The following is a 25,552-nucleotide window of genomic DNA, read 5'->3' as shown; positions in this document are numbered from 1 at the left end:
TAAATGTTTAGGAAAAATTTAATTATGTAAAAAAAAAAAGTACGGTAGTCTATTCAAAAATGGCTTTAAAAGGTTTCCCCCCCTATTTAATGTTACTTTCATGGATATGGGAAACTGAATATTGAGTAACGTAATGAATGTAAAGTTGTTTTGTCCACTGAGTGTTTTTTGGTGTTGTTTTGGGGGGTTTTTTTCTACGTTTTTTGCTGAGTTTGAATTTCCAGGATGTTAAGCCTGGCTGTTGTATTTCATTCAAAGTGATTAACCTATAGCCGCCAGCCCTGGTCTGCAGATGGGTGTGTGTGCAATAAACTTGCTGTTTCAGCAGATTTGGAGGCAGCAGAGATTGACAGTAACCTATCATGGGCCTCATTTAGACCTGCAGGAGAGACAATCTAGGCTCAAATTAAAAATTAACTTTGCAACCTAACAGAATGATGTTCAGGTTCAACATTTTGGTTTTTTGGTTTTCCTGTTTCTATAAGGTAGACTATTCACACTTTTAACATTTAGAGATATGTACAGTGTTGTGTACGTGTGAAGAAAGTACACTTTTATCTGGATTTACTCTGACTTTAGCTGTTATGTTTAGTTGTAATCTAAGCACATTGAAGAGTTCTATAAGCGTCCTTGATTCAGATTTATTCCCACTCCAACTCTCCATTCTTTTAGGCATGGGCACCACTGGCAGTGCTCTTTCCTGTTGTCAGTCTTAACTTAACTGGACATTCAGGGTCAGCCTTCAGCTCCTCACCAGCTCTCCACTGGGGTCCCCCAATGATCAGTAGGGCTGCTGCTCAATGCCACATACAGGACTTCGTTGGGGCCAATCATCCACTCACCAGATGGATGACACACAGCTGTACCTGTCGTTTCCAACCAGATGAATCCCCAGTTTTGGACCTCTCTTGGACAGAACTACCACCCCAACTGAACCTTGCTCAAAAAAAGGTCCTTGTTTTCCCAGCCAAACACCCCCCTCCCTTCAGAATTAAATAAAAAACAAACAGCTCGCTTTCCTGTGTTAACAGTACCGACTTCAACCACTTGAGGTCAGTGTTACATAAAGTTAATGGTGGGTGTTTTTTGCTTTTTAAGATTACGTGAATAATTGCAACTGTCAGCCATAAGCAATCACACATGCAAGCATAAATACATGCATACACACCCATACACACATAGCTCTAAATTTTATGTAGCTGTATGAAATAGATGGACAAAATGAGACATTTTCGTAGATCATTGATTGAAAAAGAACAATAATATACTGTATAGTGACTGTATCTTGCCTTTGTGTTGATGATTGAATGAATTCTTATCAACATTTAGGACTTATCTGATTCTGACTTGCATTTTTTAAGCTGTTGGAAAACACAGGTAACTCAACTAGATAAGATGGGCTGGGAATTATGTTGTTTCCTGTTTCCATGATAACTTTTTAATTTATTTTTTAGTATTATAATTGCTGCTATTTATAGTTTAAATAAATCAATTCCATATAAAAGAAGACACCATTATCTCCTAGGTAAACAGGATTTGTCAAGAGGACATTGGAAAGAACATATTACTAGTCGTGCACTAGAATCTACTGTATTTGGCATTGTTTACGCATTATTTTACTTTAATCTTATATTTACCATGGCCTTTTAATTTATCAGCTTTAATTAAATCCTCCTTAATCATCCCTCTATAAAACATAATGAAAAGCACATAAGCTGTGTCTCTATTGTAACTGCAGTTAAATTATACAGCACCATCCAATACGGCAGCAAAAGATCTAATCTGTGAAGGAAAACTAAGATACAGCCCTAAGATATGGCTCTGCTGTCCAAAGGCCAAGGCAGCAGTGATGATTATTGAAACTGTATAACAGAGTACAGTGTGTGGGCAACAGTCAGTCTGCGAGTGCTTGGATCGAGCTAAGGATGTCTGCGAGGATCAGGATTCTTGTGGCACTGCTGGCCATGTCCTGTGCCGTTTTTGGCCAGTCAGATATGGAGAACCAGACTGCACAGTTCTTAAAGGAATTTGATGAAAAGGCCACTGAGCGTTTCTACAACTACTCACTGGCATCATGGGCATACAACACCAACATCACCAAGGAGAACTCCCAGAAACTGGTAAGCCTTCGTTCACCTGTAACATCAGAAAGCAGCTCCTAGTGAACAATTCTCACAATATCGTTGTTGGATTTCACTATCATCAGGCAGAAGAAGGGCAGATTTGGAGCGAATTCTACAACCTAATGTCAAATGAGTCCCAGAAATTTAATATAGACCAGATCAAGAATGCCGAAATTAAACTACAGCTCATCTTCCTACAAGACAAAGGCTCTGGTGCCTTGTCTCCGGATAAAGCACAACATGTACGTGTCCTTCTTCCTCTCACTGCTATAGAATTGTCCCCTTCCTAATGTTCCTGCTTTATTCTGATAATGTATCGGTTCCTTATCTTCTGTGTCATAGCTGAGTAAGGTCATGAGTGAGATGAACACCATCTACAGCACAGCCACTGTTTGCCTTCTGGACGATCCTTATAACTGCCAGACTTTGGAGCCAGGTAAGGTCTGGTAGTAGAGAATAAATTACAGCAGCTGACCGCGGATTCCTGGTGGTCATATAAAACAGTTTATTATTAACATTCTTCTTCTAAAAGTTGATGAAGAAACTGTTAAACATGGCTGAGGTTTGTTTGAAAAAATAAATTTTGAAGTTCTTTCATATCCCAAGCAAAACAACTGTTTAATTCTTATTTACATTGTTTGATTAAATTACATTGTAAAAATACTATTTTTTTTATAATAGCCTTGACCTTAAACTACAGGAACAACCCAAAATATTATTAGCCGTTTGATGTCCATTTTAATGTGGATGGTGTCTTCTTTTTTCTACAGGCCTGGAAAATGTAATGGCCAACAGCCGAAACTACTCTGAGCGCCTGCATGTATGGGAAGGCTGGAGGAGAGCTGTGGGAAAGAAGATGAGGCCTTTGTATGAGGACTATGTGGATCTGAAGAATGAAGCTTCTAAACTAAACGGTGATGGTTGATAGAGTATATTTGTCCCTTCATTTTGCTGTTTTTATCACTCGGGATGCTTCAGTATAAATGTCTCATGGAGGAGATGTGAAGATCTAAACTCCACTGATTCTCTGACATTTGCACTTACAGGATTTGAAGACTATGGAGCTTACTGGCGGTATAATTATGAGACCATCGAGGAGGATTCCCAGTACCGTTACACCAGAGATGAACTCATGCATGATGTCCGCTCTGTGTACAATCAGGTAGATTTTTTTGTGGGGCAAATATTAATGCAACATCATGTGTAAGTGGTTACCAATATTGTGGTTCTCTGACAGATCTTGCCCTTATACAAAGAGCTGCATGCCTACGTCAGGGCCAGGCTCATGGAGGTCTACCCAGGACACATCGATTCAGACGGACCTCTGCCAGCCCACCTCCTCGGTATGTTGATCATTTAGGGAGAGCTCGAATGTCAGGCAGAAACACAAAAAGTACAGTGGAAGAGACCATGTATAGACCAAGGAGTCCAAGTTTCATTACCATTATTAGTTACAGCGCCAATTGTGAAAAAGTACAAAGATAAGGCAAACAATAAAGGATGAGATTTATTTTAGTAAAACTGGTTTCGTTTGAAAGTCTCTCTGGCTCCCTCTGCTGTACAACCATTAATACGACCACCTAAAATTGTTAAAACCTCCCAATTTCTTTCCCAATTTCAAACTAAGGATATGTTGATATCTAAGGATATCTAAGGACTAATTCATGTCTAGACTGATTTTCTTTAAATATTTCAGGTGACATGTGGGGAAGATTCTGGACCAACTTGTACTCCCTGGCAACTCCCTACCCTGACAAAACAGATATTGATGTCAGCAAAACCATGGTGGCGAAGGTATCACTCCACCTCAAATATTTCATTTTTAAATCATATTTCAGTGTTGGTCCTGTTTGACGGTATCCTTAATATGTCATCTTAACTTTCAAGGGATGGAACGAGACTGATATCTTCAGATCAGCAGAGGATTTCTTTGTATCAGTTGGACTCTACGAGATGTTTCCTAACTTTTGGACAAACTCCATGCTGACAAAACCCACTGATGGGCGGCAGGTGGTCTGTCACCCTACAGCCTGGGACATGGGGAACAGAGAGGACTTCAGGTAGGATGGACGTACCATCCAGATATCATGACACACAAAAAATATGCTGGTGATAAATCTAGATAACTGTCTCATAAATGCTGAGTCCAGTGTCATTAATGGTAATCCACATGTTGTAATGAAAAGAAGAAATGAGTTAATGTCTATAAAACAGGATAAAGTCAGAAGCTGCATTAAATCCAATGAAGGTTCCTCAAAATGCACACAATACTTGATAAAGTGCACATGTACCGCATGTGAAGCAGAGCCTGTAGATATCAGTATATGAGAGCTATAATTACGAACTTGCGGGAACAAAGATATTGATAAATGTTTCTGTTTTTCCTTTCTGTCACTTATAAAGATAAGACATGTCAAATATTAATCAAAGTGCAGCGTTGACTCTTTTCTAAATGCCCTGAAAGCCTGTGGGCTGAATGCTTCCTCAGCTGTAAATTAATCTCGACCAAATCTCATAAAAGGTGCTTAACAGCAACTTCATGACGTTGGTTGATGACTCACCTGAACACTGATTGTTGCTTAATTTTTATTTTTAATGGTGCAATATATCTGACCGGGCATCAGGCCAGGCTCTGTTTGACATGCTCGAGCTCACTTCACCATGTCTTTAGGATCAAGATGTGCACGAAGGTCACCATGGACGACTTCCTCACAGCGCACCACGAGATGGGGCACAACCAGTATCAGATGGCTTACCGTAATCTGCCCTACCTCCTGAGGGATGGAGCCAACGAGGGCTTCCACGAGGCTGTTGGGGAAATCATGTCCCTTTCTGCTGCGACGCCTGGTCATCTGCAGAGCCTGAAACTCCTACCTGATAACTTTACCTATGACAAGGGTACTGTCGGAGAGATGTCTCCTCTTATTCTCTGATATACAGTTGTGACAGTGGTCTTGAAGCACACTGACAGGCAATATCTCTAAAATCTATCTTCAGTTTAAGATCCAAGATTAACCAGGATTTAAACTGAAGGATCCAAGCAAAAAAGAGCAGGTTATCTCACATAACCTTAGTGAAAGTGCATAATCAAATAGAACAGGAGCGTAAGTAAGCCTTTAAGCTTAGTTACTCTGACGTAGGTGTGAATGCAGACTGCTAAATCTCACTGCTCTCCCTGAAATGTTCTTTATTTAACATCCCTCAGAGGCATTTTTAACTAGAACTGATGGCAGCTGTTGTTTTCAGAAACTGAGATCAACTTCCTGCTGAAACAGGCGCTCACCATTGTGGCCACGCTGCCATTCACCTACATGCTGGAGGAGTGGAGGTGGCAGGTGTTCGCTGGGAACATCACCAAGGACGAATGGATGAAGCAGTGGTGGGAGATGAAGTAAGCACGGACTGGTGGGGACAACTCCACAGAAAAGCCCAATTTGTGCAAGGGCTCATTTGTGGCCGGAGTGGGTCACATGTCGCCCCCAGATGTTACTGAGTTGACTCGGTGTTGTTGTCACAGGAGGGAAATGGTGGGAGTGATGGAAGGCGTGCCAAGAGATGAGACCTACTGCGACCCGCCTGCGCTCTTCCATGTATCAGGAGATTATTCTTTCATAAGGTAAAAATGAACAGAACAAAACAGATACATATACATGTGTAATCCGAATGTGCACATGGTTGTTCAAACAAGGGAGAACCTTGGAAGCGCATTTGCTGTCTCACTTCTGCTTTACGTATCGTGACCCCCTCCGGTTCTGCCTGCAGGTATTTCACCAGAACCATTTACCAGTTTCAGTTCCAGAAGGCTCTGTGTGATGCAGCTAACCATACTGGTGACTTGTCCTCATGTGACATCACTGGTTCTAAAGAAGCAGGAACCAAACTGAGGTATGGAACAGGTTCTTGTGTACCATGTTGGATATGACGTTTGACAAAAGGCCATGTTTTTTCACATTGCGTCAATGTTATCACCTTATCACGGTACTAATGCAGCCACAGAACAATCTTTTACCACCATCATCATCTTTCCTGCCAGAAATATGTTGGAACTGGGAAGATCCCAGTCCTGGACCAGAGCATTGGAGACAATTTCTGGTGACAGAAGAATGGACGCACGCCCCCTACTGGACTACTTTAAAAAACTTCATGAGTGGCTGATAGAAGAAAACCAAAAATACAACAGAACTGTAGGCTGGAAGACCGAAACAGAACCATGTAAGTAGGAAATTACCAAAGAATACAAACATATTTGCTGCACCTTGCGGAGGTTTTGGGTTTATCATTTTTAAATTGCTTCTTTTCCAACTGAGTGTTTTGCAAAAGCAGCATCACATGCTCTCCTCAATTTATTAACTGAAGGGGGAAAAAACAAAATAAAATCCCATTAAGCATATTTAAGGAAGTATATATCTAAGAAAAAACCCCAGTCTTGGGTAACAGCTTTAAATGTCAAACCATGTTCATTAGAAAGAGCATTTACTAGAGAGAAACCATAACATGAATATAAACTATTGCTGAGTACCCTAAAGTATAAAGTACCCTGATTCTGATTCTGAGATTAAAAAAGATGTGAGCTCGCATCCTCTTTCTTTCTACCATACACAACGGTCACTTCTTCTTTTCTCCTTCCAATGGCAGTCTTTCAGATTTTTTCAATCACCTATGAACCATTTCTCCCAGTTATGTAATACACTGTGTAAAACTTCAGATGATTCCAAGGTTAAGGCTAAAAGTCCAGTTTTTGAGTAATTGGCTCCACAGAGATAAAGATCGTGAATAAGCATTCGTTTATCTCATCATCCCATTCAGTCGTACTTGATTAGCTCAGCTCTTTTATTGCTCTTTCTCCTTTGATCTCTTTTAATGTGCTGTAATATATATGTCCTGGGAACCATTTATTATTGTGGATCAGCAATTTGGGTTCTACTTGTGTTGCTGTCACATTTGGGGCTGTATCGGTGAGGAGGAAACGAATGTGTTCATTCTTACACATTTTTCTTTGTTTCAGATTCAGAGGATGCCATTCTAACCAGACTCAGTTTGAAGGCTGCCATGGGTGATAATGCTGTGAGTGTTATTAATCATTATAAGGCTTTATTACATCAGGGATTACACATTAACTGGCCTTTTGAAAATTTGAAGTGACCCGATACTTCCACCCTTAGGACTAATAAATATTTACGCTTTTTTTCAGTATCCCTGGAACCCTAATGAGTTGTACCTGTTCAGAGCCAACATCGCGTACGCTTTGAACAAATTCTACAGCCTCACAAATGAGACCACCACCTTCACGTAGGTGCTAACCTCTACAAAAGTCACGGCGATTTGTTTTTCCCTTCAGTGACAGTTATTGTGATGTTTGTTCCCTCTGGATTCACAGAGCTGAAAATGTCCTGGCATATAAGGAGACTCCCAGAATTTCCTTCTACATTTTGGTCATGGACCCAAAAACTCCCTCCAAATATATTCCAAAGGCTGTTGTGGAGGAGGCGATACGGTTAGTTCTCTGCCATAGCTGTTGCTAAAAAAACCAAAAAACTTTCTGAATTTCTGAAATTTGGAATTCGTAGTCCCCAGCTTTAATTTCTGACCTCCAACCTTTGCATTTTGACAACGACCTCAGGTTAAGTCGGGGACGAATCAACCAAGCATTCAACTTGGATGACTCCACCCTGGAGTTTGTGGGTATTGTACCAACCCTGGCCCCTCCTGTGGAGCAGCCGGTGGAAGTGTGGCTGATCATATTCGGGGTGGTCATGGGAATCGTTGTGCTAGGGGGGGTCTACCTCATCATCTCTGGTGTCCGGGAGCGCAGAAAGTGAGTTAGACAGACAGATAATAATGACTATACAAATTCCTGCAGAGTAGAGACTCATTGTTCGTGTGTGTGTGTTTGTGTGTGTGTGTGTGTGTGTGTGTGTGCGCGCGTGTGTGTGTGTGTGTACGGTGTGTGTGTGTATGGTGTGTTTGCAGGAAACCTATAGCTGTGGATAATCCCTACATCGATAACGACGGACACATGAACAAAGCCTACGATGACAGTGACAATGAACAAACTGGTTTCTGAGTTTCTGGTTTCTGAAATTGTCTTAGTTCTCTTAACAGTATTTTAGGGCTATCAATAAAACCACAACATCAATGTCAAATGTGTATATGTTTAAATATTTTATAAGAATTTTGACGTTATAGACACATGTATAGTAAATGTCTTTGTCTTTGAAGTAAGCTATTCTTATTAGTAATAATACTTAATTGTATAGCTGACTTGTATGTAAAAATTCTATTTTATAACAAGAAACAGACACAGGGAGTCATATTTAAACTGTTTTATCAGTACATCCACGGTGCACTGACATTCAGATTTGTATAATAGACTAAAAAAGTGGTGTAAATGATTTGATTAAGTGCTGTCTACAGCTCTCAACTCTGAATTGCATATTGTATATTTTCTGCCACTATTCATTAAAAGACCTTAAAACTATGAATCAATCCAATAAGTTATATTTACTAAAGTCGACATGAGGAGCATAAGCTGAAGTTCAGCAAACTGAAAAAGACACAAGACAAGACTGAAATTTAAATGAATCGGCATCCCACTATAAATTTGGTATGATTTCATGTAGTTCCAGTGTTGCTCAATATTTCCAAGGCACAATTTTACACTTGTTATTCACGTGGCCTACGCAGTTTAGCATCAACAATGACTGAAGGTCACTGCAGACACACGTGTCCTGTCCAGTCATGTTGTTACTGATCATCAGGGACAATAGTGAGTTTACAGGCTCTTGTGCTCTCTGGCACACTCCATAAATGACTGTTTGGTTTAAAACAGGACATTACAATATCTTCAACACATATCAGGTGTGTTTGTAGTTGACATTTCCCCCGTGAAATGTTATGAACCTGTTAAAACAAATCACTTATAACAACGAAATCTTAAGTTTTGATGCTCTTTAATACTTCATATTCTATGTTTCCATCCACAACACAGTGTGAAGCCCCTTGAGGTAAAGTTGAAATTATTACACTTGATATCAGTTTTTTAATTTAAGCAGGTTCATACATGTTAACAGAAATAAATAAACAAAAAAAATCAGTTGCTATTTTTGATTTTTGATTTATTTCATTTCTTAAATGATACCAGGAAATAACAGTTGTATTTATTTAGCTAACATAAGAACTCAAAAATAAAAATCAAGACTTGCGTCAAAAGCTTCCAGTCCATGCTGAATAATATATGCAGTATTTATATGATACATATCTACTTAATTCTACAATAGCAGAAAATAATATGGTTGAAATTTGGTTTGTTTTTGGTTGTTTTTTTTGGTTGTTTTGCAAATGTATTCACTTTCTCTCAAAATTGAGTGCGAACCGAAGGAGGAAAAAAAGAATCTCCTTCATTTCTTAATGACAAAGAGGAAGGAGTACTCATCCGTCTCTGCCTCCAGGTGTGACATCTCCACCACGTCTGTTTGGACAACCTGAATGAACCAGCCTCGGTGCAGAGCCGACTCAAACGTTCGCTGATTGCTTCGGTCAGCCTTCATGTAGAAGACGAAGGAAAGGGTGCTCTTGTCACTCTTGGAGATCTGCCTCAGCCTCCCCTTATCACAAGCCTACAAAACACCAGTTTTGTAACCATTGTTACAATAGTCTTGTATCCAATATTTACCAAATCATGGTGACAGATGGAGAGACACAGACAAGCTGGTGATTGTTACATTAATTTTTCTTGTAATCCGTTTTATTCATTTCACGCTTACTGATTTTCATTTTAATTGGCTAAATACTCTCTATGATACACCTGTAATCGCTAAACAATTGTTCAATTCAAATGATTTTATTTATTATTTAAGATTAAGTGTTAAGAAAACCTATATTTTAAATCCCATTGCAAATTTCTAAACATGTCTGCAACAGCGAATATTGGGGCTAGAAGTGTGGAAAACTAATTTTGTCCCCCTTCAGCAACCATAGGTTTTCACTCTCGAAAAGGAGGTTGCAGCTGTTGCAATCTGTAACCTGTAGCGTTGCTAAATCTCACATATAGGTGAGTATAGTTAGGCCGTGCTTAGTTACAGGGCAATGCTTACTTCCACCTGCAGAAACACACTCTCGTCCTTCTGGCAGCACCTGAGGAAGCAGTTGGACTCAGTGAAGTTCAGGACCACAGGCATGCCTCTGAACTCCCCCTCCTCCTCATTTGACTTGTAGCGGTAGATGGTAATTCTCTCTGAATATTGAAAAAAGATGACACACGCTGAATCCTCCGAAGACAGGTTCTGTAATTAATTAGCCGTTGCTACTGTGACTCTGGATGACAAACCTGGATTTGGTGATGTAGAAATAGCCTTTTGAGAACAGAGGCTGCTGAGGTAGTAATGAGAGGCCACGTGTTCGATCATAACGTTCGATGAGTTCTCCTGTTTGAAACTTTCGCTTCCTCTTGCAACTGTAAGTCGAAGGAAGAATCAAACACAGGTCACGGAATGTTACAACGCCTTCCCAGTTTCTTTTAAATAAAAGTATTGTGAGTTTTGAATGAATTCTGTTTATGCGATTCTGTGAGTTTTCTCTTTGTTATTGTTACACTTAAATGACACTTTCTTGTATAAAATATATTACAAGGAAATATATCAGTATACAAAATGATAAAATATCAGTGTAGAAAGTTCACGGAGAATAAATCAAACCTGTACTCACCAAGCATCACTTTGCTGGACTGTGCCACCAGGACAACCTCATTCACAGTACATCCTGTATCCGTGCAGCCCCGCCCCCTGATCACAGAAATACTTGTTTTCTTCATGGCAACAATGACCAGATCTCCTCCTTCACCATTTTCCCCTTTATCAGCATTACAGCTACCTTCCTTTATTCCCTCATTCTCTCTATCTGGCCTCACTTCACTCTCCTCCATGTCTTCATCCCTCTTCCTCATCTCCATGCTGAAACTAAGAATCGTGGACTCCTTTGAAACTGGATAGAAGACGTCATCGTCTTGGACAGGCTCTTTGAGGTGATCCTTCATGCTGTACACTGTCTGAGGGAGATGAATGTCTCAGTTTGAGTGGTAAAGCGGGGCTCATTAGTTTCAATAAAACAAAAACCCACAGCTGGGGCTTTTTCCTGCCCCGTTTTAACAAATCGACCTGGGTAAAACCCTGCTGAATTGCGGGCCTTGTATGACTGGGTGGAAAACCACCGCAAAGCACCAACAGTAAAAGTGTGAACTCACTAGTTTTGGATTCTCCTCAGTTAACATTTGTGCCAACTCTTCAGGTGTCACATCACACAGGCTCATGCTGTTTATCTGCGTCAGTTTGTCTCCTCTTCTGTGGGGCAGACAGACAGATTAGGCAGGGCAGGCAGGTGGGCAGACGGACGGACAGACAGACAGATTAGGCAGGCAGGCAGGCGGGTGGGCGGACGGACGGATGGACAGATTAGGTAGGCAGGTGGGTGGGTGGGCGAGCGGACGGACGGATGGACGGACAGACAGACAGATTAGGCAGGCAGGCAGGCAGACAGAGACGGATAGACAGATAGACAGATAGATAGATAGATAGATAGATAGACAGATAGACAGATAGACAGATAGACAGATAGATAGATAGATAGATAGATAGATAGATAGATAGATAGATAGATAGATGCTACCTGGCAAATGTCTTTTCTCCACTCCCATTTTTGTATTTCATCACATTTTCCACTTCATACTGGTGATTCCCTTCATGGAGCTTGTGGCTAATAAACAAGCCCCCCTTTACCTCTGATTCCTAAACATTTAATGATAGTCACAAATGTATCTCATAATTAGCAGTATTCATGGTCAAGATCATGTTCCTTCACCCACCTTCAGGTCCATAGTGCAGAACACGAATGCTGTCAGGAGTCACGATGCAGAAAGAGCACCTCTCTTTTATAGTCCGCGGCAGGTTTCTGCTTCTGCTTTATGGATACAGAAGAAGAAGTAGAAGAAGCGAGAGCAGGGACACAGTCATAGATGTGGAACTGTTGTGACAGAGACCCAAGAGGAACTAGCGATGGAGTAGTAATATCCATATTTAAGCAGAGGCGGTCATTTTATACAAAAACTATTGACCAATATCCGCCTCTGTTTAAGTATATAGTGTTCCCTTTCAGTGCCCATTGTCTTTCTGTAAAATTGTACACAGGGACAATAGCTGTCATTAACTGTCAAATAAGCATCTAAAAAAGAAGAAATGACATTGGCATATATCGGAAAGTGGTCATGTACCACTGGGAAGAATAACTTCCCCTGTAACAGTGAAACGCAATGCTCTAATAATATGAGTTGATTAGACTGTATGTAATTCTATTACTTATTTCAGTGGGACTTTCTTCATATAGCCAAGCAGGATAAAATCCTGGTCACAAATAAGCATTAAATGAGCATTAATATAGGTGTCCAAGGTAGTTTTCTCTGTCAACTGGACTGGGTTTCTTCTCTTGAAGACGTTTCGCCGAAGACGATTTCTTCAGTTCAGGAAGGAGTGGAGGACTGCATTGTATGTGGGTGATAGGAAATGCCTCAGGCCCACATACAATGCAGTCTTCCACTCCTTCCAACATTCACATCATTCCAGGAGACCCTGTGACTCATCACCATGTTATCCAGCAGACAAAGGGGAGACACCTCAACAGAAACTAGGTGAACGACCTGACCAACAACCCTGCTAACGACTCTCAGGTGACCACCCAGATCATTAGCATGCAAATGGTCCACAGGGGCTATATATTTTCAAACTCTCTCCCCAGCGATTTCAGAACTGAAGAAGTTCTTCACATGACGGAAAAATGCTTACTCAATGAAAGGATCAGACAAATCCACTTTACCATAAACACCCTGGAAGCTAAGTTAGACAAAAGAAGGGAGGAACTACACCTACTGCTCCCCTCTGAAGTAATGGAAGAAATAGCCAAACTCGTTTCCAGGACTCAGTACACCCAACACACCAGGACCAAGGAACGTCAGATCTGTAAATTCCCCACCCTACTGGCAAAACACAACCCCAGCGGAACCAACCCCTTCTCCAACCATGACACATCCTTGTCTGACTCACAACGGGAGAAATGGGTAAAAAACCTATCAGACAGGGAGCTCACACAAACCGAGGAGGAAGTGCTGTCCAAAGGTTTAAATTTTTCAGTCACCCCTGAAGAGGTACCGACTGTCGAACTCATCACAGCCACTGAGACTGCCATCAGAAACAACAAACTCCCGGAAGCAGAAGCGGAACAGATTAGACTCAAGGTAACAGCCGCTCTTGCTAGTGCAAAACCTCCAACCTCCAATATCACAAATGAGGAAAAAAGAGCCATTGCATCCTTAGCCAAGGACAAGAACATCACCATCTTACCAGCTGACAAAGGTAGGTGCACGGTCTTACTCAATACCACTGACTATGACACCAAAATACTCAGTCTCCTGACAGACACCGCTACATATGAGAAACTCAAGCGAGACCCCACCAGCTCATACAAGAAGAAGGTGGTAGACTTACTACAGAAACTGGAAAAGGATAAAGCCATTGACAGACCACAATACTACTGTCTATATCCAGGAGAAACCATCCCTTGCATTTATGGATTGCCCAAGATCCACAAACCAGGGACCCCTCTCAAACCCATAGTAAGCAGCATCAATTCTGTAACATACAACATTTCCAAATACTTGGCCTCCATCTTGTCGCCCATGGTTGGCAACACCCCACACCACATCAAAAATTCCCAAGACTTTGCTGAAAAAGTCAATGGACTCACACTACTTCCAGAAGAGACTATGGTATCTTATGATGTCACGTCACTCTTCACGTGCATCCCCACCGCCAGCGCCATAGACACCATCCACAAGCACCATCTATTGGACAAGAATCTTACAGAAAGAACAACCTTAACACCGGCCCAAATCTGCACCATGCTGGACCTGTGTTTTGTGAGGATGAAGTTTTGATCACCCGCGCTGTTCGTTCACTAGACTCAGAGTAACCACGCAAACAACTGGAGTCCTTTGCAAAGGGGGAGCCGAGCAGCAGTTCAAGCTTCCTCTGTCAACTCCGTTCGTCTGCTGCTCGCTCACCTCTTTTATTGGTGCAAACAGAATGGGTGTCTAAACAAGATATCGTAATTCATTGTCTTCTGACATCTTTACAAACTTCTCTAATCCTGACCAACAGGATACGTCTGAGTGCTGAGCTTGATAGTAAGCAGCTTCAGCACTTTTACGACTCTCTCATGTTCTTCCTTTCCTATCAACATTCCTGAAACACTCAAAGTCTACATACATTAGCATTTAAAGATAATACTAATAACAACAATAACAATAATCCTTCTCACAGTTTGAACACCACCTATTTCCAGTACAGAGAAGGCTTCTACAGGCAGAAACATGGCTGTGCCATGGGCTCACCAGTATCCCCCATAGTTGCCAATCTATACATGGAGAAGGTGGAATCCCAGGCCCTGACATCCTTCAACTGTGGGCTCTCAAAACATGTGGCTACCCAGACTGGGCCTTCACCAAAACCTCAAGAAAGCCAGACCCCAGCAAAGGAGAGGAGGAGAGAAACAAACGCTGCAGCGTTTCCATCCCCTACCTGTCTGGAGTCTCGGAGAAGTTTAGGAGGATCCTCCAGAAACACGACATACCGGTTCATTTCAAACCCAGCAACACTCTCAGACAGAGGTTAGTACACCCAAAGGACAAGACACCAAGACCCAAACAAAGTAATGTTGCCATGTTATCAGTCACAGGCAGAACGTAGTTTATCTTTTAACTCAATGTAAAGAGTACTAAAATGTAAAAACGTACATCTAGTGCTGAATAATGTTTGACAGGTTACGATACTGACTGTTGCTTTGGTCACGTGTCATTGAAAGAGATAATTTTATGAATAACTTTCACGGAATACAACAGGAATTTTCTGTTTTTGTGGTGCATATGATGGCAAACATAGCAGCTGCTGCCTTTAGTGTGTTTTTATACTGTGATGGCTTGTGTTGCTAAATCTATTCGGAGGCAGAGGCTATTTCTAGCTTTCCAAGGCGCTTAGGTGGGTTGTGTTACACGAGGGGCACGCGGCCACTGTCCCAGCACTTCAGGTTGCCCAATCTGAATGGAATCATACTTACCACGTTTCTGACAGTCAGAGGATTCTCTGAAAGAACCTGAAAATCTGAACCAGGTACAGTCATGTGCTTGAGGTTGTGCATGGTTTTGTCCTGAATTTGTGGAAGTGTGTCGCAGTTCAAAGAGTTGAGAAATATGTACAAATGATGCTATGAAAGTAAAACTAGATGTCTCATGTTGTGACCTCTGTGCCATTGTTTAAGCCTGTTGCAGTTAAGGGAAGAGAAATCCTGATTTGAAATTAAAACATTCTAGACTGTATTTTAGTCTGTAACTTTTCAGCATTGTGTGTGTTTCAGATGGTGATACTTGATGTGGTAATTATTGGTGGTGGCCCACATGCCTTGACACTGGCCAGCTTGCTGTCTAACCCTGGACATGAATTATCACTCTCCAGCACTTGCATGGCTCCTAAGGGCCCAGGGTCAAACCGGGATCCATCCAAGACCAAACACAGTGGTGGCAAGAAGAAGAGAAGGAGGGCTGCTGGTGTGACTTGACTTTAGAGTTGGAAGAAAATTCTCAGCTTTTCACACAAATGCTGTGTTTTAGCAAATATTGCATGGGTTCTGTATGTGGTTTGTCACTGACATGTGCAGGCACATCATTAGAGGAACTACTAGCAAAACCAGAAATATCAGAAAGGATTGTGAGCCCACAGTTGAGTCTGCGAGTGGTAGATTCCTACGGAGAGTGGACAACACTGTGGGAAAGCCAGTTCTCATCTCTAAATATCCCCCATCTTCGCTCACACACACTGGTGCACACAGATCCTTTCAACAAGGTATGAACTTAAACGATTCTTCTTGAGGGTATGAATTAGTATGAATCTAAGAGAGATTGCCTGTACGTTCTTGGACAGGAAGCGCTGCAGGAGTTTGTGTCAAAGCACGATCGTGCAAGGGAGCTTCACAGCCTTCCTGACCGTGTTTACATTTTGGATGAAAATGCATTTTTTAATGACATGAGACTTGGGAAGAAGGAGAGGAGACGCTTACACATCACTTCTACGCTCAGGAAAAGCTTACCGTTCAGTCTGCCAGGAACCAAACTGAGTGTGGATTTCTTTAAAGATCAGGTCAAACAAAGACAGCCTTGATGCAACTGTGTGTTCTGCATGATATGGGATGTATGTATATGATAAACATTTATCATCAGGTTCATGGGAATGCAAGGAAAATATTGATAACTTGAAAAATTGGCTGGTTTATCATAATTCTCAAAAGCTCAAAAGTAAAACGCATGATGCTCTAATTTTTAACATATCGGTTGACCTGTTTTTGCTTGCTTGGACTTTTTCATCACTGCAGTGGATGCATTGTGCATTTTAATTCAGAATGAATGAATAACAATTGTGCCATTTTGTGATTTAAGTCAATAGTAAAACATTTAAGAGGTTTTGAACTATTTATTTTGTAAAAAGCGGAACAATTTCTTATTAAATTCTCAAAAGAATGGTACAATACAACTCTATGAGCATACCTGCTCTCTATCTGTTATTGCTTGACTGCTCATCTCCTTGAATGCCAACCAGCAGCTTATAAAAAGAAGACACGTGTAATAAAGGGAGGAAGTCATAAGAGCAGGACAAGAAATACAAGTGCTGTTATCAGAGCAGGTGTTCTCAGAAGAGCTGTTTGTTCAAGAGCCTTTGCAGGAAGAGAGGGTCTCTGAACGTAATGGCTTTGCCAGATGACTGAAATCAGATGCTCATGCTAATCATGTGATTGTGCAATTGTGATTGGATACAGAGCAACAAAAAGTCCTTAATTAAAGTGTTTTTTATTTTATTTTGAAAGGCTGGTAGGAATGAAAAAGGTTGTTAAGTATTAATAAGCAAATAGAAGACTATCTCTACCCAACTGATGGATATAAATATGCAGGTGAAGCGATACAAGTTGGACAAAGTTCTGACAAAGGGAACCGTGGAACAGATCATCCCGGTGCTGGATGGAAAACATGACAAAGTCATGGGGCAGAGAGATGAGGATGAGGCCATGACAGTGACCGAAAGCATAAGTGAACGCTCAAAGAAAAAAGTGGATTATTTTCTAGTCCAACTTCAAGAGGGCATCATCCTAAAAGCCAGACAGGTTGTCCTGGCGACGGGGCCAACCCGCGCCCAGATGGCAAACATCCCATCATGGGTTAAAAGCATTGGAGAGAGTTTCCCAGAGGAGCGTCTACGACACACAGTGGAGCTCATGCACCACCGACCCGCTGCTGGACACGTAGCTGCAGCCTCAGCTTGTGAACAACAGAAAGACGTTGAAGGTAAGTCCAGTTTTCACGTTCCACATTCCACTCTCGCGTGTGATATTTTAAATTGCCATATATTCCTTTCCTATATGGTTTTAATTGTCTAGAATCATGTGTAGTGTGTGAGGGAGGGCAGAGGGTGATGGTAGTTGGTGGAGGTTTGACCAGCGCTCACGTCGTCTCAATTGCCCTGAAGCAAGGCGCCAGTCATGTGACCTGGCTCATGAGGAAGCACCTGCAGGTCCAGTCACAATCTTCATGTGTCACAATCATAAAGAGTTAATGCAATCCACCACCAACACACCTCTTCGCTTCTACCACAGTTAAAACAGTTTGATGTAGGGGACGTGGAGACACTAGTGGGTCGCTACTCTCATGTGGAGCACGGCATAAAGATGGATGGTCAAGCCTATCTGCGACAGTTCTACAATGAACGAAGCCTCCATAAAAGGCTGGCCATGATTCACCAGGCGAGGAAGGGAGGCGCCGTCACCCCAGAGGCTTACATCCATCTACAGCCATACATACAGCGAGGACAGGTGGACGTGAAGACGTACTGTCAGGTATCCCCCGGGGCAGGAATTAGGTAGTCCACGATGTCAGAGCACCCCATTGGGTTAATTTAATAACTGATACTGCTGTCCAGGTGAGAGAAACAAGTTGGTGCTACAGTAGCCAGGCCTGGAGTGTTGCTCTAAGCAATGGGGAGCGCTGGAATGGAGACACGATCTGGCTCGCCACTGGTTGCAAACTTGACGTCAAACAGGATCCATTGCTCTTTGGGGTGATAAAGGAATTCCCAATTCAGGTGATTTTTATAAAGATGCATTTGCACGCTTATATTAATGTGCACCCGAATGAAATTGAATGCTCTTAAAATCGCACATGCAACCTGTGTCACCATGAAGGTTATTAATGGCTGGCCGTGTATATCAGAAAGCTTACAGTGGGCAGAGGGTTGCCCACTCTATCTGATGGGGCAGTACACCGCTCTTCAGGTTGGTCTGCATTGGCAGCTAAACAACAGATAACCTGTATTCTCCCCCAGACTCCCTTAAACCTCAGTTTCCCCCCACATAGATCGGTCCTCATGCAGTGAACCTGGCTGGTGGACAAGCTGCAAGCATGCGAATCACAACGGATATCACACGCCGTCTGCAACAGGACCTCCTCAAGGTTTCTCAGCCGAGTGGAGAGAAATCAAAAACAGAGGAATACATCCAACAAATGAAGGGTCTGTTGTGGCTTTGAGTGGTGCGAACGAACCGACTTTTAAAGCGAGACAGATTGACAAAGTGTGTTTACAGTCATTTAAATCATTTAATTTAATAAGATGTAAAAAGAAAAATACACTTTACAGAGATTTCAAGATACACATATAGAAATAAACGAGAAGACAATAAAAATAAGTTAGCTAGTATAAGAACAACAATGAGAGAGTACTAGGGGAGCTTATAAGATGATAATAGGAATAAAATCAAAGGTATGAAAATAAAAAACAAAATTACAAGAAATGGTTTTGAACAGAATATTGTGCCTCAGCTTTTCACTGCTACTGATATTAAAAATTAAAACATGATAGGTTTAATAAACTCCTTGTAAGAGAGAAATCCTTGCTCATTGTTTCTTCAAGCAGTGGATGAAAAGGAAATTTGGAATATTGTTGCAAAAAATGTTAATATGTCATTGGTTGAAGGAAAAGGTCATTGAGGTCATTTGTAAACCATTAACATCAAGCTGTTATTTATCATTTCAAACCGGTTCATTTTGAAATAAAATGAAAATAGCAAAAGACATAACTTGAACATACTTTCCCAAACTATAGACCTGAAAGCAGGTTTAACAAACTCTGAGTCAAAAGCAGAACTCTAGCTTTTCCTATGCTGTGGTGATAAACTTCTCACTCCTTTTCAAACGTGTATTTGTATATCTTATGTTAAACGTTATTGTCTTCATTTAAAATTTATTTTGTGTTTAATATTCGATACAAATATTTCAATCATTAAATTAATCAACTGATTACACATACTCATAGAATGAATGTCTGGGACATTCTTTTGTTTACTATACATGCATAGTATGTGGATTTTACCTCTTTAAAAAAACCAAATGCATAATCATTCTCTGTAATTTATCTCTCATTTTTGAGGTAAATCATTATGATAAACGCAAATTAATATTTTCATATCACCAATTTTGTTGTAGCTCCATATTGAGCTGCTTTGTTGTGTATTTGGTAGTTTAAAATGTCAATAAAAATTATTTATACTGCATTAAATACGTACTTGTGTCACACATGTTGTGATGTACTGTAACTATTGTAAACTTCATCTTTACCTTCAATTCCACTGCAGCAATAAATAAATGAGTATTAGCCACGCCTCCTGCACACTTCCGGGTTCTGTCACCTTCCAAGTTAATCACCGTTGTCAACAATCTGACGTAAACCTTGCAAAGACGCATATTTACTCGGGGTTTTTTCGACTGAAAATTGCGTGAGAGGTGGGTGTATTTTCCCAGATGATTCACGATGATGGTGTGATGTTACGTCTAAGTCGTAACATCACACGACTAAACCAACGCTCCCTTAAGTCCAACCCATCGCGCCGCTTCTCTGTTTTGCTCATTGAATGTACAGTACAATCTCATTTTTATTTTTTTGTTTTTACTACGTTTAGGTGTAGTGTAGTAGAGCAACAACGTGTAGTTTCGAAAAGGCAATAACAAACTCATGACTGAGAAAATCATGCCAGGACAGAGAAGTGAGTTAAATGGGGTCACATCTTGGTCAGATGACTGCTCACTTGACTCAAAACAAGCTGCCTATTGGCAGTATTGACGGTGTCTTCCAGTTGACCAGATTAGGAGTTTAGAAAACTCTGAAATCTCGGATTGTGTCACACATCCGGTAATTCACTCTCAAGGGTTTTGGTAGTGTTTATTATTGCTGGTTTTCCCCCTCCTTCCTTCTTGTGATATGCAGCAGATGACCTTTGTTGCTGGGCACCCGTTTTTGTTTTTGGGTCCTTCTTTTGACAGGTGTATGTCAGGAATAATACATTTATTTTCATTAGATAGATGGATAGTATTGAATAATATTCTTTATGTATTGTTTGTGCACACTCGCGTGTGGAGTGTGGGCAGGCATAACAATTTCCAGGCTTTCATTCATGGTTATGTCTTTAAGAAAAACAAAATTAAAGACCATTAAATGATGGCGAGGGTTATCGTTCCCACTTTTTCAGAACAATGAAGGTGAGAAAGGTGGAAAAGGCAGTTTTGAGTGTGGAGCAGTCAGAGGGAGTTGGCGCTCGGGTACGCAGGAGCATCGGCAGGAGGGAGGTAAGTTCATTCTGGGGTCATTATTTCAAAGCATTTCAGTAAATGTGACTGTGGTGCACTTCTGATTTCCAGCTCAGGAATCTGGATCCTTTCCTGATGCTGGATGAGTTTAGAGTGACTAGACCGGCAGGTTTTCCAGACCATCCTCACAGGGGATTTGAGACAGCAAGTACCCTTTTATCATTGCCAGTTTTCTAAGAAGTTGATTAAACCTTTGATTTTGTGACTTATTGAGACTCCAACTGCATTGTACATATACATATTAGTACCTTATAACAGTGACCCCTCTAATAATTACAGGAAGAAGAAAAAGGAAGTAGTCAAAGTGCACTGCAAGGCACAGTGTGGGTTTAAAAAAAAATCAAGCTAGATTTTTTTCTTTACAATTAATTAATTTACAATTGTCTAACTAATGAAGATAATCCCTGGTAGTTGTTAAAAGTTACAGGCATAATTCATCTTTTTATTTTCAGATACAACAATTTTCACAGCTGGTTACAACTCTTGTGTCATTTATAGACTAAGTAATGTACGAACTGTTTTCTATGTAATGTCTTCAGAGTGGATTTGATTTGGCAGATGCTGTTCAAATCAATTTGGCACCCGATCCGATCGGGGTAGGTCTAGACTGCGCTCTCAGCGTGCCTTTCAGCAGGTGTGTTTGGACACTTTTACATGACTTTTGGAATTGCGCAGCTGTGGAAATAGATCACAGGCAGCTCGCATCAGGGGTTCGAGGCATCCTCCCTCAGGCAGATGTTCACCTCTGAACTCGTAACTTCATAAATGTCTTCACTGGGCCGGTGAAACTCTTGCACCCTCACAAAGCTGCACTGGAGCCAGGCATACCTGGAGGATTATGCTCACTAATAACTGAATTGTTGTTCTTGTATAATAAAACAAATATGTTTGTTTTATGAAGTAAATAGGTGCATTTTTTTGATTGAGCATTGTATTTCAAACAGGTCACTTATGTTTTAGAGGGGTGTCTGGCCCATGAAGACTTCTGTGGCCATTCAGGACGACTTAAACCTGGAGATTTGCAAGTATTGCAATGATTATTTTACTGTTTTCACAATAAAGTCAGTATAACTTTTCATTTTGTATAATAATGTACCTTTATAATTCGTTCCACTGAGCATTTGTTATCATGTGCGATGTTGGTTGCTGTCAGTTCTAAAAAAATTACATTATGCCCCAAATCTGCATTAAGAAAGTCAAAATAATGTAAAGTTATATCATTAAACCACAGATGAGCAAATGCTACATGTGAATGCTTACATGTAGATGCCTTTGAAGGAGACATTTCCGTTGTAGACTAGGCAGCCTCTTTGATTGGACCGTGTGGACCACCACAGGAAGTTCTCGTTCAGCTGGGTACATGAGTCACATTTGCCTTATGGGTTTTTTGTTTTTGTTCCTTTCAATTTTTTTTCCATTAGTGGATGACTGCAGGCCGGGGGGTGGTCCACGCTGAGATGCCCATGTCCGAGGAGCCAGTGGTGGGTTTACAGCTGTGGGTGAACCTGCCGAGCCGGGATAAACTTTCAGAGCCAAGCTACCAGGAACTGAAAGGCTCGGAGATCCCTAAATGCAGCCAGGGAGGCGTTGCAGTGGCTGTGATATCTGGAGAGGCTTTAGGAGCAAAGGTGTGTGCATGTGGGCGTCTGTCTTTATAATTCTTATCCAACTTACCTCAATGTGCTGAAGGCAAAAACTGAGAAGCAGTGACATAGACGCACATGTATTCACACATGCGATGTGTTTATAAGTGAGATCGCCTGTAAACCGCAGTGTTTTAGGAGTATGTTTAAAATGAGAAAACAGCAAATGAGACACAGATTGCCTTGGCTGGTGTGTGTCTGGAGTGTAAGAGGTTACTGCAGGGCACCAGACACACGGAATTCTAATTTGGCTTTAAAAACTTGAGTCAACACAGCTCACTGAACTCCTATTGTAGTGAATTTACTCTTTATTTTCCAATAATTTCTCGTCTTTATACTTTGAAAATTTCTAATGCATGGATTAACAGGATAAACACTATATCTAATGAAGCAACGAGTGCAATAGACCTGAGGGGATATGCAATATACAGTCATATACTGTCATATATTGTCTTTGTGCATGTGTGTAAGTATGAGGAAATTTTTTGCAATACTAAGCATGTTTTCTGCTCTATAATATTTATATATCTAGTCTAAAGTCTTCACGAGGACGTCGATCCTGTACCTTGACTTCTGGTTGCAGGCAGGAGCCCTTCATGTGCAGCCTGTTCCCTCAGGTAAACGAACTGTTTAAAAAATAATGATGTAAATAAATGAAACTCTCAGAATACATTTTCACAATCTACATGATTACATATAAGAACCGTGATTTCCCTCTGAAGTACCCTCACCCAATCAATCAATCAGTCATTAACGAGGCATTTTCCTTGAATGTGTTGTAAAATGTATTGTTAATGATTGATTGCATACTCAGTGTTGACTGGAACAACATGAATTATGATCATAACTTTATGCAGCTCTTTATCAGTGTTTACACATGCAAAGGCTGCAATCAAGTCACACTAAACTCATAATCTCTGATCTGTCATTCATGTTCTGCATCTCTCTAAATCTAACATTTTCACTAAAATGCATGCAAATTTGTTAGTCATGAGAAGGTTCATTTATTCACAAGTGATTAGCCCTAATAAACACAAGGCCTGTGCTTGTTTTTCAATCAAAACCTCTCAAACTGCTGAGTAAAAAAGCTCTCGATAAAACGTTACCAGCAGTTCTTTACCGTTCTCACAGCAAAATAACCCTGAGGCTCACAAAGCTTGTAAAGCACTTTTACATGAATAGTGAATGAGAAACATGGGAAACAGAACTTTGTGATTCAAGAAATAAGGGAAATTCCCTTTATGGTTACGTCCAGTGTTATTTCTCAGTTAATCTGTTGTCAGTGCAGATCTCTAAAATTCCATATTTTTGTCACCTTGAGAGGAGAAAAAGTCAACCATAAATGTATTCTATATTGTGTCTTCGCTTAAACAGGCACATTAATTATGTTTTTTACATGTAGGATCCTCCCAGTCAATTCAGTCAAGGATATTTAAAACAAATCTAATTTTAGCTGGACTTGTTTCTAATGGTCTGTGTCTGCCAGACAAGTAAATAGGCAAATGTTCCCATTCAAAATAAATGGTTGTTATATTTGTGTGATGTTTTCTCCTGCAGGCAGCCAACCTTTTATAGTGCAGGTTTAAAAGTGATTTTACCACATTTATTATCCATATAAATAATCTTTCCGTGTGTACCAGGATGGACTGCCTTCATCTACACCCTCTCAGGATCCATCCATGTTGGTGAGGTTTGTCCCGCATGCAATTCCCTGAAGGAAATGCCAAATCTGCTGCAGTTTTATTTTGTCTTTGTGGACTTTTCTGTTGCTATGACTACTGAATTTCATAAAAATGAAAAGTGTCTGATATGATTCCCACCTACACTTGATCTTAATCTAATGAGCCAACAGACATGTGTTCCCACTTTAACATTTCTTGGGTTCAGTCTCCAAGCTGCAGTTTTATGCCGAGAACATGTTTAAAAAAATAGCTGCTATCATATATCTAGTAGAAATCGAGGAGAAAACAAAACTGTTCTCACAGACTTTATATTATAGGCCCTGAAGAGGAAGAACAGGAAGTAGAAGGCCATCACACAATCCTCTTTGGAGATGGAGACTGTGTCAAAGTTCAAAACAAGGTGATTTCATTTTTCTGTGTCAATACATATTCTTTATTGATATTTTCTCTATAGTTTACAGTTTAAAGCTTGATAATGTACACTAACTGCCATATCTCCTCCTCAGAGCTCTGAAGCTTCCCATTTTGTGCTCATCGCTGGAGACCCGATTGGAGAACCTGTCGCTCAGCACGGTATATTACAGTGTTATTTTTTCCACTTTTCTCCACTCCACACAAGTAAATCAACAATTCTGCTGAAATCACTACCCAACAAGTAAACAACAATTCTGCTGAAATCACTACCCAACCTGAACAAGTATTGCAATGTACTGCTTTGGCTTTTCAGGTCCGTTTGTAATGACCACAGAAGAAGAGATCCAACAAGCAATCAGCGACTACCAGTCAGGCAGAAATGGATTTGAGAGGGCCACAAACTGGAGGTCAAAGATTGCAGGCTCTTTCTGAAACTCTGCACTCTGCATTTATTTATTTGTGTCTGTTGTTGCAGTAGGCTCTCTCTTTTGTTCCATTTTTTTTACTCGAATTGAGTGACATATGTTTAAGAATGTTTTAATGAAGTCGTAAAATCAATGAAGGAAAAGGTAAAATGCTATCTGTTGTAACGATCTCAATAATCCACATAGTTGCCTTATGTAAGAAAAAATAATACATGAGCATCCTATTCTCTAGTTAAATGCTGCTTGTTATTATTAAGGATAATCCATTAAAATAAAAGTAATTAATATTCTGGGCTAAGGAAAATGAAGATTTCAAGTTGCTGTGACTCATCGGCTGTTCTCATATGTCCATTATTACTAAAGGTATGTTCCCATCAGATTACAACATGAGTGAGATGGGAAAACAGGACATGGGTGGGGCTTTTTCCTGCCTTCACACATCAGACAGGTCTGGTTCGCATTTAAAACACGTGTTGCTGCTCTTTGTGAG

At 40.7% G+C, this 25,552-nt stretch overlaps 5 protein-coding genes across 8 annotated transcripts; 4 read left to right on the top strand and 1 right to left on the bottom strand.

Annotated features, from left to right (window-relative positions):
- The first annotated feature begins 1,831 nt into the window (after positions 1-1,831).
- ace2 (angiotensin I converting enzyme 2) lies at positions 1,832-8,605 on the top strand. Its single transcript, XM_057019445.1, has 18 exons — positions 1,832-2,120; positions 2,207-2,365; positions 2,466-2,559; positions 2,894-3,037; positions 3,170-3,285; positions 3,361-3,466; positions 3,820-3,917; positions 4,011-4,183; positions 4,795-5,021; positions 5,370-5,514; positions 5,641-5,739; positions 5,886-6,008; positions 6,157-6,335; positions 7,129-7,187; positions 7,315-7,412; positions 7,501-7,617; positions 7,744-7,938; positions 8,094-8,605. The coding sequence occupies exons 1-18, from the start codon at positions 1,926-1,928 to the stop codon at positions 8,185-8,187; spliced, it is 2,421 nt and encodes an 806-aa protein (XP_056875425.1). The 5' UTR covers positions 1,832-1,925; the 3' UTR covers positions 8,188-8,605.
- A 451-nt stretch (positions 8,606-9,056) lies between these two features.
- LOC130517532 (uncharacterized) lies at positions 9,057-12,137 on the bottom strand. Of its 2 annotated transcripts, none has more exons than XM_057019481.1 (7): positions 11,980-12,137; positions 11,784-11,902; positions 11,362-11,455; positions 10,827-11,166; positions 10,450-10,575; positions 10,217-10,356; positions 9,057-9,739 (listed from the first exon to the last, which is right to left on the bottom strand). In XM_057019481.1, exons 1-7 carry the CDS (start codon positions 11,989-11,991, stop codon positions 9,521-9,523), a joined length of 1,050 nt encoding a protein of 349 aa, XP_056875461.1. In that variant the 5' UTR covers positions 11,992-12,137; the 3' UTR covers positions 9,057-9,520. The 2 variants fall into 2 exon arrangements, with proteins under 2 accessions (XP_056875461.1, XP_056875452.1); XM_057019472.1 differs by having other exon boundaries at positions 11,362-11,458; positions 11,980-12,136.
- Positions 12,138-12,962: 825 nt separating this feature from the next.
- Positions 12,963-15,515, top strand: LOC130517890 (uncharacterized). The gene is made up of 3 exons (XM_057020091.1): positions 12,963-13,519; positions 13,583-13,896; positions 15,480-15,515. Exons 1-3 carry the CDS (start codon positions 13,054-13,056, stop codon positions 15,513-15,515), a joined length of 816 nt encoding a protein of 271 aa, XP_056876071.1. The 5' UTR covers positions 12,963-13,053.
- Positions 15,221-19,813, top strand: zgc:113276 (uncharacterized protein LOC553748 homolog). Of its 2 annotated transcripts, XM_057019454.1 has the most exons (10): positions 15,221-15,331; positions 15,576-15,765; positions 15,876-16,060; positions 16,139-16,354; positions 17,160-17,550; positions 17,643-17,776; positions 17,859-18,098; positions 18,182-18,343; positions 18,444-18,533; positions 18,616-19,813. In XM_057019454.1, the coding sequence occupies exons 2-10, from the start codon at positions 15,576-15,578 to the stop codon at positions 18,784-18,786; spliced, it is 1,779 nt and encodes a 592-aa protein (XP_056875434.1). In that variant the 5' UTR covers positions 15,221-15,331; the 3' UTR covers positions 18,787-19,813. The 2 variants fall into 2 exon arrangements, with proteins under 2 accessions (XP_056875434.1, XP_056875439.1); XM_057019459.1 differs by lacking the exon at positions 16,139-16,354 and having other exon boundaries at positions 15,226-15,331.
- A 99-nt stretch (positions 19,814-19,912) lies between these two features.
- On the top strand, positions 19,913-25,366 carry pir (pirin). 2 transcript variants are annotated; one of them, XM_057019525.1, is made up of 10 exons: positions 19,913-20,037; positions 20,781-20,877; positions 20,950-21,042; positions 21,843-21,923; positions 22,320-22,526; positions 23,074-23,158; positions 24,182-24,226; positions 24,541-24,623; positions 24,730-24,796; positions 24,951-25,366. In XM_057019525.1, exons 2-10 carry the CDS (start codon positions 20,785-20,787, stop codon positions 25,067-25,069), a joined length of 873 nt encoding a protein of 290 aa, XP_056875505.1. In that variant the 5' UTR covers positions 19,913-20,037; positions 20,781-20,784; the 3' UTR covers positions 25,070-25,366. The 2 variants fall into 2 exon arrangements, with proteins under 2 accessions (XP_056875505.1, XP_056875512.1); XM_057019532.1 differs by lacking the exon at positions 19,913-20,037 and adding an exon at positions 20,108-20,167.
- The last annotated feature ends 186 nt before the right edge of the window (positions 25,367-25,552 follow it).

Source organism: Takifugu flavidus, chromosome 2, assembly GCF_003711565.1.
Source record: "Takifugu flavidus isolate HTHZ2018 chromosome 2, ASM371156v2, whole genome shotgun sequence".
In the NCBI taxonomy this organism is placed as follows: domain Eukaryota; kingdom Metazoa; phylum Chordata; class Actinopteri; order Tetraodontiformes; family Tetraodontidae; genus Takifugu; species Takifugu flavidus.
The sequence above is the reverse complement of the archived record's forward strand: the minus strand, read 5'-3'. Positions and strand labels throughout refer to the sequence as shown.

What these genes read in the sequence shown, in the direction of transcription:
- zgc:113276 (XM_057019454.1), top strand. Translation starts at nt 15,576, where the DNA reads ATGGTGATACTTGATGTGGTAATTATTGGTGGTGGCCCACATGCCTTG. An exon ending in GAAGAGAAGGAGGGCTGCTG is followed by an intron (nt 15,766 to 15,875) that starts GTGTGACTTGAC and finishes TGACATGTGCAG; the next exon opens with GCACATCATTAGAGGAACTA. An exon ending in TAAAGGAATTCCCAATTCAG is followed by an intron (nt 18,344 to 18,443) that starts GTGATTTTTATA and finishes GTCACCATGAAG; the next exon opens with GTTATTAATGGCTGGCCGTG.
- LOC130517890 (XM_057020091.1), top strand. Translation starts at nt 13,054, where the DNA reads ATGGAAGAAATAGCCAAACTCGTTTCCAGGACTCAGTACACCCAACAC. An exon ending in CATCTTACCAGCTGACAAAG is followed by an intron (nt 13,520 to 13,582) that starts GTAGGTGCACGG and finishes GTCTCCTGACAG; the next exon opens with ACACCGCTACATATGAGAAA. An exon ending in CCCAAGACTTTGCTGAAAAA is followed by an intron (nt 13,897 to 15,479) that starts GTCAATGGACTC and finishes CCATTGTTTAAG; the next exon opens with CCTGTTGCAGTTAAGGGAAG.
- pir (XM_057019525.1), top strand. Translation starts at nt 20,785, where the DNA reads ATGAAGGTGAGAAAGGTGGAAAAGGCAGTTTTGAGTGTGGAGCAGTCA. An exon ending in GGAGCATCGGCAGGAGGGAG is followed by an intron (nt 20,878 to 20,949) that starts GTAAGTTCATTC and finishes TCTGATTTCCAG; the next exon opens with CTCAGGAATCTGGATCCTTT. An exon ending in GTGTCAAAGTTCAAAACAAG is followed by an intron (nt 24,624 to 24,729) that starts GTGATTTCATTT and finishes TCTCCTCCTCAG; the next exon opens with AGCTCTGAAGCTTCCCATTT.
- ace2 (XM_057019445.1), top strand. Translation starts at nt 1,926, where the DNA reads ATGTCTGCGAGGATCAGGATTCTTGTGGCACTGCTGGCCATGTCCTGT. An exon ending in CTCCGGATAAAGCACAACAT is followed by an intron (nt 2,366 to 2,465) that starts GTACGTGTCCTT and finishes TCTGTGTCATAG; the next exon opens with CTGAGTAAGGTCATGAGTGA. An exon ending in GCAAAACCATGGTGGCGAAG is followed by an intron (nt 3,918 to 4,010) that starts GTATCACTCCAC and finishes TTAACTTTCAAG; the next exon opens with GGATGGAACGAGACTGATAT.
- LOC130517532 (XM_057019472.1), bottom strand. An exon ending in CTGAGGAGAATCCAAAACTA is followed by an intron (nt 11,167 to 11,361) that starts GTGAGTTCACAC and finishes CATCTCCCTCAG; the next exon opens with ACAGTGTACAGCATGAAGGA. An exon ending in GTCCAGCAAAGTGATGCTTG is followed by an intron (nt 10,576 to 10,826) that starts GTGAGTACAGGT and finishes TTCGACTTACAG; the next exon opens with TTGCAAGAGGAAGCGAAAGT.